Source organism: Trachypithecus francoisi, unplaced genomic scaffold (assembly GCF_009764315.1).
Source record: "Trachypithecus francoisi isolate TF-2019V2 unplaced genomic scaffold, Tfra_2.0 Lachesis_group14, whole genome shotgun sequence".
NCBI classification, from domain to species: domain Eukaryota; kingdom Metazoa; phylum Chordata; class Mammalia; order Primates; family Cercopithecidae; genus Trachypithecus; species Trachypithecus francoisi.
This window is the reverse complement of record NW_022681459.1, coordinates 31,987,344-31,999,582: the sequence shown is the minus strand read 5'-3', so window position 1 is coordinate 31,999,582 and position 12,239 is coordinate 31,987,344. Positions and strand designations below refer to the sequence as shown.

General features: G+C 49.1%; 1 protein-coding gene and 1 long non-coding RNA gene across 8 annotated transcripts in view; one reads left to right on the top strand and one right to left on the bottom strand.

Moving 5' to 3' along the window:
* DIP2A (disco interacting protein 2 homolog A) overlaps positions 1–5,566 on the bottom strand; it is a 110,338-nt gene extending 104,772 nt beyond the window's left edge. For all 4 annotated transcript variants that reach the window (XR_004442227.1, XM_033232699.1, XM_033232701.1 and 1 more), the window contains exon 1: positions 5,222–5,566. Coding sequence is in view for 3 of the 4 variants with exons in the window: in XM_033232699.1 (XP_033088590.1) it covers positions 5,222–5,312 (91 nt within the window). In the remaining variant the exon portion in view is untranslated. The remainder of the gene's footprint in view (positions 1–5,221) is intronic.
* A 154-nt stretch (positions 5,567–5,720) lies between these two features.
* LOC117095887 lies at positions 5,721–9,429 on the top strand. Of its 4 annotated transcripts, XR_004442225.1 has the most exons (3): positions 5,721–6,114; positions 6,412–6,579; positions 8,462–9,429. It is a non-coding gene; the product is annotated as an uncharacterized LOC117095887 (long non-coding RNA). The 4 variants fall into 4 exon arrangements; XR_004442226.1 differs by having other exon boundaries at positions 5,721–6,497; XR_004442224.1 differs by having other exon boundaries at positions 5,721–6,575.
* Positions 9,430–12,239: the final 2,810 nt, after the last annotated feature.

Sequence of the window (12,239 nt, the reverse complement as noted above, 5' to 3'; positions counted from 1 at the left end):
ACATGAGAACTTTTATATACCACAAAATATTTAAGAAGCACAACAAATGTTTATTAACACAAAGGCAATGACAGGCTGTCATTCTGAAAATTAAGAATTATGGGCTGGGTGTGGTGGCTCATGCCTGTAACCCCAGCACTTTTGGAGGCTGAGGCAGGCGGATCAAGAGGTCAGGAGTTCAAGACTAGCCTGGCCAACATGGTGAAATCCTGTCTCTGCTAAAGATACAAAAAAATTAGCCAGGCATGATGGCGCGTGCCTGTAATCCCAGCTACTTGGGAGGCTGAGACAGCAGAATCGCTTGAACCCGGGAGGTGGAAGACGCAGTGAACCAAGATCATGCCACTGCACTCCAGCCTGGGCAACAGAGTGAGATTCCATCTGAAAACACACACACACACACACACACACACACACACACACAAACTAAATTATATCCCAGATTTTAGAAATTAAAGACAGTTGAAGAGGAAAAAAGCTCTGTGAGAGAAGTCTCTTCCTGTATACCCACAGAGTTTTTTCCCCCTTTTCATTTTATTCCATCTAGACTAGAAGTCCTGCATTGTTAGAATATAAGAAATCAAGAAAAAGACTAAAGTTAAAGCTATGGAATAGACCTATTAACCAGAATAAAGTAATCGGAATGGGATAAAGGTAGCCTGTTGTGTAGAAATTTCCTCTCTAACCCACTGCAGTCCACTAAAACAAAGAACAAAATGCCACTGTCCATGTTTTAAAAGCAGTTCAACAGCAACAGCTCCAAGACACTGTACAGCACTGGTGTGCCAAAATCAGCTGTGAGGTGTGTCCAAGGTAATTTGTTACAGTAACAGGCAAAGCACAGAGGGTTTGGAATTAATTCTTCTTTAAATACCAAGGTTATGCCTCTAATGATCTCACTTTCATCAGTGAACATCCTGACAGGTTTTCAGGAACCACATGTAAGAATTCTTCTCTATGTGTTCATGGTTGAGGGGGCAGGGGGTCTAAGAAGAGTGGGGTTCCATGTACTTCTACTCTTCATCTTCATCTTCATCTGAAGCAAGACTCCTAAGTCAAGAGGGCAAACAGCCAGAAAAGTTAAGGAGCACGAACACAGCTATGCCTTATTTCCCTCTTGGGCATCTATAACAGAAATTCAGCAAACTTGCCCTATAGAAAGAAATCATAGCATTCTACCAGAACTTTCCCTCAGGACCAATGCCAGTCACAATGGTTGATGATGAGAAGGAGTGAGGATGTTGGAGAATAAGGCCAGGTGTGAGGTATGAAGAAAGGCAGGGGATACTTTCAATAGGCTGAGGGGAAGGCATGCAGGATTTTCTCCATTATTCAGGTATCACTCATTACCAGTTCTGTTGAAGACAGCATCTTTGTAACTGTTAAGCTTCTTCTTCCTTCCAACCTACCAAGCACAGTGACAACTCTAAGTTTTAGGCAATTTCTCAGATAAATGTGAATGCTATAAAAAAGCTATACTATTTTGACAATATACAAAAATAACAATGAAACACTAACATTGGTTGTTTCAGGACTATAACTCATTACTAGTATCTCCCTTTAATTATATAAATAAGAAACCAGTTTCAAAGCATTTTCACATACACTATCTGACTGAATCTTGACAACAAACCTGGAATGTCAATAAAGCTGATATTCACCCCCTTTTACAGCTGACTAAACCCAAGTTTAGAGACATTAGAATTCATTGGAGGCCGGGCGCGGTGGCTCAAGCCTGTAATCCCAGCACTTTGGGAGGCCGAGACGGGCGGATCACGAGTTCAGGAGATCGAGACCATCCTGGCTAATACGGTGAAACCCCGTCTCTACTAAAAATACAAAAACTAGCCGGGCGAGGTGGCGGGCGCCTGTAGTCCCAGCTACTTGGGAGGCTGAGGCAGGAGAATGGCGTAAACCCGGGAGGCGGAGCTTGCAGTGAGCTGAGATCCGGCCACTGCACTCCAGTCCGGGCAACAGAGCGAGACATCGCCTCAAAAAAAAAAAAAAAAGAAAAAAAAAAAAGAATTCATTGGAGATTCACAGACATTTTACCAGATGCCCACCACTGTGTGAAAATGTCAAAAATCTGACTAAAACAAAGTCCTTATCAGTAAGCATCTCCAAATCCAACAGGGAGACCCCACGTCAACAACAACCACAATATAAACTATAGAAGCCAGCATTAACCTGTGGAAGCGCCCTGGAAGCAGGTCCACGTGTGACTGTGCCTAAGTAATCACTGACCTATTGTGGCCAAAAGAAAAATGTCAGGCCAGTCCAGGAGCAGGGAAAGAAGCCAAGAAGCCAGAGCTTCCACCTCCTTGACTGCCACTCTACTACTCTGCCCTCTGCTGTCTTTTCCCCTTAACACTTTTCCTTTTGAGACAAGGTCTCACTCTGTCTTCCAGACTGGAATGCAGTGACACTAAAAAGGCTCACAACCTCAGCCCCTCAAGTAGCTGGGACTACAGGCACATATCACCATGTCCAGCAAATTTATTTTTATTTTCGTTTTGGAAGAGACAGGGTCTCCCAATGTTGCCTAGGCTGGTCTCAAACTCCCGGGCTCAAGTGATCCTCCTGCCTTGGCCTCCCAATATGCAGACATAACAGGACTGAGCCACTATTTCTAGGCTTTATACTTTTTTTGTTTACCCCCTTTCTCAGCTTAAGCTACTTTTCCAGGTTCCTCTCCACGTTACATAATCTTATACCTTTACTTATCTATATATCCCCTACATATCTCTAAGATGACAAGAGCATAAATGGATCCAACAGATAGGAAACATTTCTTTCATTTAAGTACCTGTGTTCTGTCGCACAAATTATAAAGTTCTTTGAGGAAAGCATTCAATTGTCAATGCCTAGCAAGCACTCAAACACGACTACAAAACAACAAAAAAATTGAGGGAATAATGAATACACTGGAGCAGAAATTAGGAGCAATGTGCAAAAATATGTTTGAAATATATAGAATCTAAACCGCATATATGTGATTTTCCCTAAAGAGCCTTAACAAATGCGGTACAGTAGATCCTGTCAAACCCATTCCTAATTTAATTTTGTCAAACTGCCTAAAGAGCATCTAATCACCAAGAATTCTCAAATTCATCCATTTCTTTCCTTTTTTTTTTTGTGAGAGACAGAGTCTCGCTCTATTGCCCAGGCTGGAGTGCTCCAGGGCTCAAGTGATCCTCCTGCCTCAGCCTCACAAGTAGCTGGGACTACAGGTGCACACCATCACGCCCAGCTAATTTGTTTTAATACTGTAGAGACAGAGTCTTGCTATGTTGCCCAAGCTGTTCTGAACTCCTGTCTCCAAGCCAAGGTGGCCTCCCAAAGTGTTGGGATTACAAGCATGAACCACTGTGTATTCGGCCTGTACTTCCATCTTTAAAAATGTGCCACAAGCCAGGCACGGTGGCTCATGCCTGTAGTCCCAGCACTTTGGGAGCCCGAGGCAGGCGGATCACCTGAGGTCAGGAGTTCGAGACCAGCTTAGTCAACATGGTGATACCCTGACTCTACTAAAAATACAAAAATTGGCCGAGAGTGGTGGCAAGCGCCTGTAATCCCAGCTACTCGGGAGGCTGAGGCGGAAGAATCATTTGTACCTGGGAGGCAGAGGTTGCAGTGAGCCAAGATCACGTCATTGCACTCCAGCCTGGGCGACAGAGCAAGACTCCATCTCAAAAAAAAAAAGTGCCACATATCACAACATTTTTAAAAAGCTGAATTCAAAATAGTTGCAAGTACACGTTGTATTATATGTAAAACAAGATCACAACAGCATCTACCTCCCTAAGGTTGGTAAGGATTAAATGACTTACTATATGCTAGTGCATATTAGATGTTTTGAGAAATAATTACCCCAGACCCAGCAAAATGTTATTAATCTGAAACTTAAATTAAGAATAATAAGATTATTTTAAAATGGATTCTAAAAGCCAAAAATGCATTTAGGTCTCAAAAAGAGAGTAAGAATCAATTACATGCTTTTCTTCAAGGACTGCAAGTCCTTTCTGACACCGGAGAACTCAGCTCTTTCCTAATGACAGCCAAAAGGAATATCAGGACACAGGCCTTGAAAGGGATAACATCCAAATGGGAAATGCCACCCACCACCTCTGAAGCCAGATTACTCCAGTCTATTTTCATCAACCAACCATTTATAGGACTTTTTTTTTTTTACTTTAAAAAATTCCATGAGGGGGCTAACAACTCCTAAGTGTTATGTGCTTTGCATACATTAAGGTATTGTAGCCTCATAACAATCCAAAATGGAAATGCTGTTGTAACCCCGCTTTATACATAATAAAATGAGGCACAGGGTGCAGCTCCTAGAGTATCAGGCGCGCGGCAAGGGCTCCCAGATCCGAGGGAAGTAGCTGCCTGCGGACAACGGGCGCAGTCACCTCAGTGAAGCCCAGACCAAGCCCAGACCTACAGCCTTGAGACAAGCACGGCTCACAGCTTGGGGCAAAAGCGGTCATTTCCTCTCAAGATTCTCACACCTGTCCAAACGACCTAGTCAAAGCCAGTCCTTGGGGTCGGATCCCATGGTGGGAGCAGCTGGGGATAGGGAAAGGTCTCCAGAAGTTTGGCAGGGGTCCCGACGTGGGGGTCCAGTCGGGGGTCTTGGGTGCAGGACCGTATTGGGGTCCTGGGGTGAGGAGCAGGGGTCCCAGGTGTGAGGGGCCTGGGGGAGGTGGGGTCCTTGTATGAGAGGCGGGACAGTAGTCCCTGGTTTGAGGGGCGCGCGGGGGTGCCGGGGCTGAGGGTCGGGGGTCCGGAGGGGCAGCGCGGGACTCCCAGGGTGAAGGGTGGGGTCCCCGGGGTGAGGGGCCGCGCGGGGTTCCGGGGGTGAGGGGCAGGAGGTCCTGGGGGGGAGGGGTGGGGTCCCGGGCGTGAGGAGCTGTGCTGGGGTCCCGGGGGGGAGGGGCGGGGATCCCGGGGGGGAAGGGCGGGGGTCTCGGGGTGAGAGGCCGTGCTCGGGTCCCGGGTGAGGGGCGGGGTCCCGGGGTTGAGGAACGGTGTCACCGGGGCGAGGGGTGGGGTCCCGGGATCCAGGAACCGGGGTTCCGTTGAGGGGCAGGGGTACCAGGGGCGAGAGGCCGCGTGGGGGTCCAAGGGGTGAAGGGCGGGGGTCCCGGAGCGAGGGGCTGCACGGGGGTCCCAGGTGAGGGCGGGTCGCGGGGGTTGAGGGCGGGATCCGGCTCACCTTCAGACAGCTCCAGCTCCAGCTCAGCCAGGCTCTCCCGCACCTCTGCAGGCAGCGGCGCCGCCTCCAGCGGGCACCCGCGGTCAGCCATGGCCAGGCCGGCTAGCGTCCGGGCAGATGCTGGAACCGGACCGGGCCTGGCGGCTGCAGCGCAAACCGCGGCTACGTCGCTCCCCTCAGGCCAACAACCTAGATCCGCCAAGCAAGGAGCGGGAGGCGGCGGGGCAGGGGCGCGGCCAGAGCGGCAACGCACCCACCCGGGCACGAGCGCGGGTGGCTCCTCCGCGCCGCCGCCGCCCCGCGCGCTCCTGAGCGCCCGGCCGGCCCTACGCGGGAGCGCGTGCGGGGCGGGAAGGGCGGGTAGCGAGCGCGCGTGCGCAGTGGGTCTCGGGCGTGCGCTGCCCTCCCGGCCCCGCCCAGCAACACCAGAGCCTCGCTTCCATTGGCCCGAAGACGCGTCGATGCCGCTCCGGGCTCCCATTGGGAGAGGCGGGAGAGCGCCGCTCCCGACAGGCTCTGCGCTGGGCCGGCTTGAGGGTAGCTGGCCTGACGGGGCCAGGCCATGGAGTGGCGGCCAGAGGCGCCTGCGTGGGGATGACCAGCTCGTGGGCGTTGGCGCTGACACCCCAGGCGCCGCTGGCGGCCCCGCGCGCGGCCCTCCCCCCGACCCGCCCCTCCCGGGGTTCCTCCCGGTGCGCGCGGCGTGGCGCTTCCGCGTTGACCGCTGTGTTCGCTTTCTGGCTGTGTTGACCGCAAACGCCGCGCAGTCCGTGGTGGCGGCGAGGCACCTTCCTCGTGCCTTTACCTGTGTTCACGCTTTGTTTTAAAAAATAGCCCTAGAAGTACACGTCGCTGGCCCCGAAGGAGCCCCAACAGCCATGTCGGACCGCGAGGTGACCTTGGAGGGCGGGAGGACGGACGGGGGCCTGGCGGAGCTAGACTGAGAGGGCCCCGCCGCGTCCTGGAGGCCCTGCTCCCCGAATGTGTGGGGGTGTGTCTGACGGTGCGAGCGTGGCCGTGGCGGCGCCCCGATGCCGCCCGCCGGGTACTGAGTGAGGCAGGAGTGTCCGAGTCTGCGAACGTCAGCAGTTCTTGTTCCAGAGCTCCGCACGAGGCTGGCCAAAGCTTTGCGGGACCTGCATACCCCTCTTCCTCCGTCCAGTCCTGCTTCCTTCCCTTTCCTTTCACAGGTGTGGATACCGTGTCAACATCCTCGTACCGCACGCTCCGTCGCAGCATCTGCTTCTGGAGAAACCATTCTGCACCATTAAAGCTGGTGAGAAGATGGGATTCGAGGCTGCATCACTCACCTGCAGTGAAGTAGGAGGGTGAAGTAGTGAAATGGAATCCACGAGTGGGTGAAGTATCAGACATTTCATATATGCTGAACGTAGTAGATAAAAAGATGGAAAAAGGGATTGAATAGCTATTGCTTAGTGCCACCGAGTCCCTTAAGAGTAGTGGTCAGCTGAAGGCAAGCAGCATACAGTTGTAAGTCAGTGAGTCTGTCCGGTTACATACAGAGAAGCATCATTTACTGCCGCAGGACAAAGACAAGAACCAGGCCCAGGAATTAACATCCCTGTTTGACTGAACTCCAAAAATAGGAAAACACCCAAACAAGGCAATACTCTTCCACTAAGTTTGGAGCCCTGCTAAGAAAAGATGAGGCCGGGCACAGTGGCTCACACCTGTAATCCCAGCATTTTGGGAGGCCAAAGCGGGAAGATTGCTTGAGTCCAGGAGTTCAAGACCAGCTTGGGCAACATGACAAAACCCCGTCTCTACTGAAAACACGAAAAATTAGCTGGGCATGGTGGCCACAGCTGTGGTCCCAGCTACTTGGGAGGCGAGGGTGGGTGGATCACCTGAGCCCTGGAAGTCAGGGCTGTAGTGAGCTGTGATTGCACCACTGCACTCCAGTCTGGGCAACAGGAGTGGGGCCCTGTCTTTAAAAAAAATAAAGAAAAGCCTGTCACACATGGGTTGGAGATACCCGTGTAGATGCCTTCAAAGATTTTGACTCCCCAAACTGCCTTAAACCTTTTTTTTGTAGACAGTGTCTCACTCTGTTGCCCCGACTGGAGTGCAGTTGCTAGATCATGGCTCACTGTAGCCTCAACTTCCTGGGCTCAAACGATCCTCCCACCTTAGCCTACTAAGTAACTGGGCCTACAGGCGCGTGTCACCACACCCGGATATGTTTTTTATTATTTGTAGAGGCAAGGTCTTGCTGTGTTGCCCAGGCTTGTCTCAAAGTCCTAGGCTCCAGTAAGCCATCACACCTGGTCTGCCTTGAACCTGAAGCCCGCCGGGGGGGCTCACCTCTCCTACTAACCTGGCACTCCTCCTCCTCCCTCCCCCTACTTACTGCACAGTAGATATATACTTATGGTTGTTTCTTTTGCATTATTCAGCTGGAAACAATGAGATAGAACAGAGACTATAGCTCCCTCCCCCTCAAAAGAACTGTGTTATTAGTTTGCTGGGGCTTCAGTAACAAACCAGCAGACAAACTAGGCAGTCTCCGAGTTATGGAGGCTAGAGTCTGAGATCAAAGTGTTCACAGGGTTGGTTCCTTCTGGGGCTGGGAGGAAGAATCTGTCTCATGCTTCTCTCCTAGCTTCTGGTGGTTTGCTGGCAGTCTTTGGTGTTCCTTGGCTTATAGAGGCATTGCCCCAGTCCTGCCTTTATATTCACATGGTGATCTTGTGTGTGTATGTCTCCAAATGAAGGCATAAATAACACATCATTGACAAAGGTCATTAGACATGGTTCTCTTTTTAGAAGGACACCAGTCATACTGATTAGGGCCCCCCCAATGAGCTCATCTTAGCTTGTCTGCAAAGACCCATTTCCAAATAATGTCACATTCAGATTTACCAGGGGTTGGGGGCTTCAGCATCTTTTGAGGGGGACACACTTCAGCCCATAACAAGCTGTACCACCCAGCCAACATGTACTGACAGGAGCTGGGAAAGTGTGGGGCTGGATTATGAGGGTGCTTGATGAAGGGAGCTGGAATGTAAACTTGCCTAGATGTGTTTATTGAAATACGTGATTTAACACCTTGGCAAAGACTGGCTGCAGACTTCCTGCAAGGATGGCTCCTAGAATGGTGGTATAGCTATTGCTACCTAACAAATTACTCCACACTTAGTGGCTTAAAACAAGAATCATTTCTTATCTCTAGGTTACTGTGGGTCAGACATAGTGGGGATTGGTTGTCTCTATTCACAGTGTCTGAGGCCTCGGCTGGAGCAGCTCAGAGGCCAGAGGTTGGAGTGAGTGAAGGTTCATCTGCTCGAATGTCTGACAGCTAATACTGGAGATTGGCTGCAGCCCAGATTGGGATGTCAGCCAGCGCACCCCTACGTGGCCAGTCCCTGTGGCCGAGGCTTCCTCACAATATGATGGCTGGATTCCAAGGGCAATCTAAAGACAAAGGACAAAAGAAAGCTGTATCCTTTTTGTGAACCACGCTCAGAAGTTACATACCATCACTGCGGCTACTTCCTATTTGGAAGAAATGAGTCACTAAATCACCCATATTCAAAGGGAGAGGAATTAGCCTTCAACTTCTAAAGGGAAGAATATCAAAAAATTTGCCAATGTATTTTTAAAACACCACACTTGGAAAAAACCATGGGCCATGGTAAGCAAAATTGAAACGGCAAAATTGCTATGGCAGACAGTGGTGGAAGGCAGTAAAAGGTTAAGGAGTGTGGCATGCTGAAATTTATATACTCCGTGCGTCTAGAAGACATTCCAGATGATCATTTTCCACATGAAGGTGTAAATAACACATCATTTATAAAGATCATTAGACATAGGATGATGAAAGGGGCACTGATGTCACTAAAATATTCGGTGATGGCTCATCTCTGTAGGCGAGAATGACAATAGAAAGGCTGTTCCAGAACTTGGCTGGGTGATAGTATTGGGGATGATGGGATCCTAAGACAAAAGAGGCCATTCTGGGACATAATGGGGACCAAAAAAAAAAAAAAAACGCAAGAAGCCAAAGGCAACACTGAGCTGATAGAAGTCAGAGGATTGCAATTATAGTAGCCAGCAGGGTCTGAGCGGCAGCCAAGGGGGCTTCACTTGCATGGTTATAGAACTGATTAATAAACATGGCATCCCTGGAGGCAAAATAGATGGGCAGCTAAGAAGGATACTACTCAGCTGGCAAAAAAAAAAAAAAATCACTCCAGGCACGGTGGCCTGTGCCTGTAATCTCAGCATTTTGGGAAGCTGAGGTGGGAGGATCACTTGAGCCCAGAAGTTCAAGGTTACAGTGAGCTGTGGTTGCACCACTGCATTCCAGCCCGGGCAATGCAGCAAAACTCTGTCTCAATTGAAGAAAATAAAAAAATCAAGATGCTTGTTCCAGTTTTAAAAAATAAGGATTCCATGCTCAGTTTCTGGAACTGAGCCAGTTTTCAGAAATGGAAACATTACTTGAGAGGTGGCCAAATAACCAAGAAGGAGGACTTATAACTATACGAGTATACACAGAAATGAATCCCCAGGCACTTTTCCAAAGGATCTGATAGCAATTTCTTTTGATAACTACATCCTGGAGAAAAGTGATTAGCCAAACATTTGGAAGACTTGTGGACACAGGGTCTAAATTGATGTCCAGACACCTAGAGCATCATCCCCTTCTGTTAGAGTGGCTGCATGTGGTGGCCAGGTAACTGATGGAGTCCTCCTAAAGGTCCAGCTTACAGCAGACCCATAGACCTAGTGGACGGACGTAGTGATCATTTTCTTAGCCTTCCAGTGAATAATTGACATTGACATACTTGGCAGTTAATGCTTACTCCAGGTCCCTGACCTATAGAGTTAGATAACAAAATGGAAAAAGCCAGCCAAACCGGAAACTGTCCCATTCCCTACCACGATTATAAAACAATTGTCCCAGAGCAGGAATGGCAGAGATAAGTGCCACTTTTAAGGATTCAGGTGATGCAAGTGGTGGTTACCAGCATTTTTGTTTAATTTACCGGCGTGACCCCTGCAGAAATCACAAGGATCCTGGAGAATGACAGCCTACGCTGTTTGCTGTCAACCAGTAGTTGTTTTGGGTACACTGCTACAAACTCATCTGAGAAGTATCCCTGACTGGCGCAGTGGCTCAGGCCTGAAATCCCAGCACTTTGGAAGGCCAAGGTGGGCAGATCATGAGGTCAGGAGTTCAGTCAGGCCAACATAGTGAAACCCTGTCTCTACCAAAAATACGAAAAATTAGCCGGGTGTGGTGGTGTGCGCCTGTCATCCCAGCTACTGGGGAAGCTGAGGCAGGAGAATCCTGTGAACCTGGGAGGTGGAGGTTGCAATGAGCCGAGATCATGCCATTGCACTCCAGCCCAGGTGACAGTGTGAGACTCTATCTAAAAAACAAAAGTATCCCAATTAGCCTCTCTGCCAGATATGGTAGGTAGGTGTTGACTAGGTGGATTTGTTCTTTTCTGTACCTGTCAGGGATCAAAAACATTTTGCATTTACATAGAATTAAAATACAGTTTTGCCTGAAGGTTATGTTACTTCTCTTGTTTTCTGTCATAATCCAAAGAGATCTGGACCACCTAGACATCCTGTAGAATATTACATTGTTCCTTTACATCAGTGACATGTTGATCAGCCAGATGAGAAGTGCAGAAGATCCTGGAGACAGCTGCTCCAGAAAGTGGCATATAAACCCTACAGGAATCTAGGAGCCTGCTGCATTCTAACATTTTTAGGGCTCCAGTGGTCAGGGGTGCTCTAGGGCATCCTTTCCAAAAGCTAATGAATTATTGCTTCTTGCACCTCCTGCCATTGAGAAAGCAAGACACTGTTGGTTCTTGAGCTAGTTCTTGCCTTAGGTTCTGGAGGCAGCGTACCCACACCTGGGAATACTGCTCTGGTCCAAATACTAGTAGAATTGGGAGATTGCCAGTTTTGGAAAGAGCCCAGGACTGGAAAAGTCTGTACAGTAGCTCTGGGTTGTGATGAAGTAATGCTATTGCCTGGGCCATATACTCTTAACAGGTATGGTTCTGGCATTATTAATGGTGCAGAATGATGCAATGTAGAGTTTCTGACATGCCCAGTGGGAAATTCACAATGCAGAACTCTGAGGTTCTGTCATGCCACCTGGAGCAGAGAAGTCTGTGTGTCTGGGGGGCAGGGAGATGTAGATCTATCTTCTGGTGTGCTACTTGGCTCTGATAGAGATGGAACACCTGACCATAAGCCACCAGATGACCATGCAGCCAGAACTGCCTGTTACGTGTTAAACTACCCAGTCATAACATCAGTTGGGACCAGCAACAGTCCCTCATAGTATGGAAGTAGTATGTTCAAGATTGAGCATGAGAATGTGCAGAGGTTACCAAATGAGCTGTAGAGCACAGATGCACATGACTTCCAGAACTGTTGTGTCAGCCACAATGTCATTTCACACCTGTGACCGTGTGAGGGGGCCCTTACAACCAGTTGTCAGGAGTAAAAATTGTGAGCATGGTGTATAAATGGGTTGGCTCAGTATGAGTTCAAAATGAAAATAGCAGCCACATTACAGCCTCCTCAGGAGTGACCTTGAAAAATGGTGATAAGGGCATAGCCTCTCAGTAGGTAGCATTTCAGGCAGAACTCCTGGTCATCCACTTGTCTGTGGAAGAAGTGGCCCAAGGTGAGAAGATACATGGGGTCATGGGCAGTGCTAGAGGGCCTGGAAAGACAACAACTGGAAGTTGGAGATAAGGAGGTGTGTGGTCAATTTATGTGGTCAGAATAGGCACGAAGTATGATGTTCTTTGTATACAATGTTAATGTCCACCAGAGAGCATCCATGAAAGAAGCGTTATGCAACCAAGTAGACAGTTGACTCAGCCAGTTGATACTGGACAGCATCTCTTATTGGCCACTGCAGTACTGGCATGATGGGCACATGGACAAGGTAGCCAGGGTGATGGAGTTGGAGGCTGTTCATGGGCCTAACAGCATGGGTTCTCTAACCAAAGCCAAT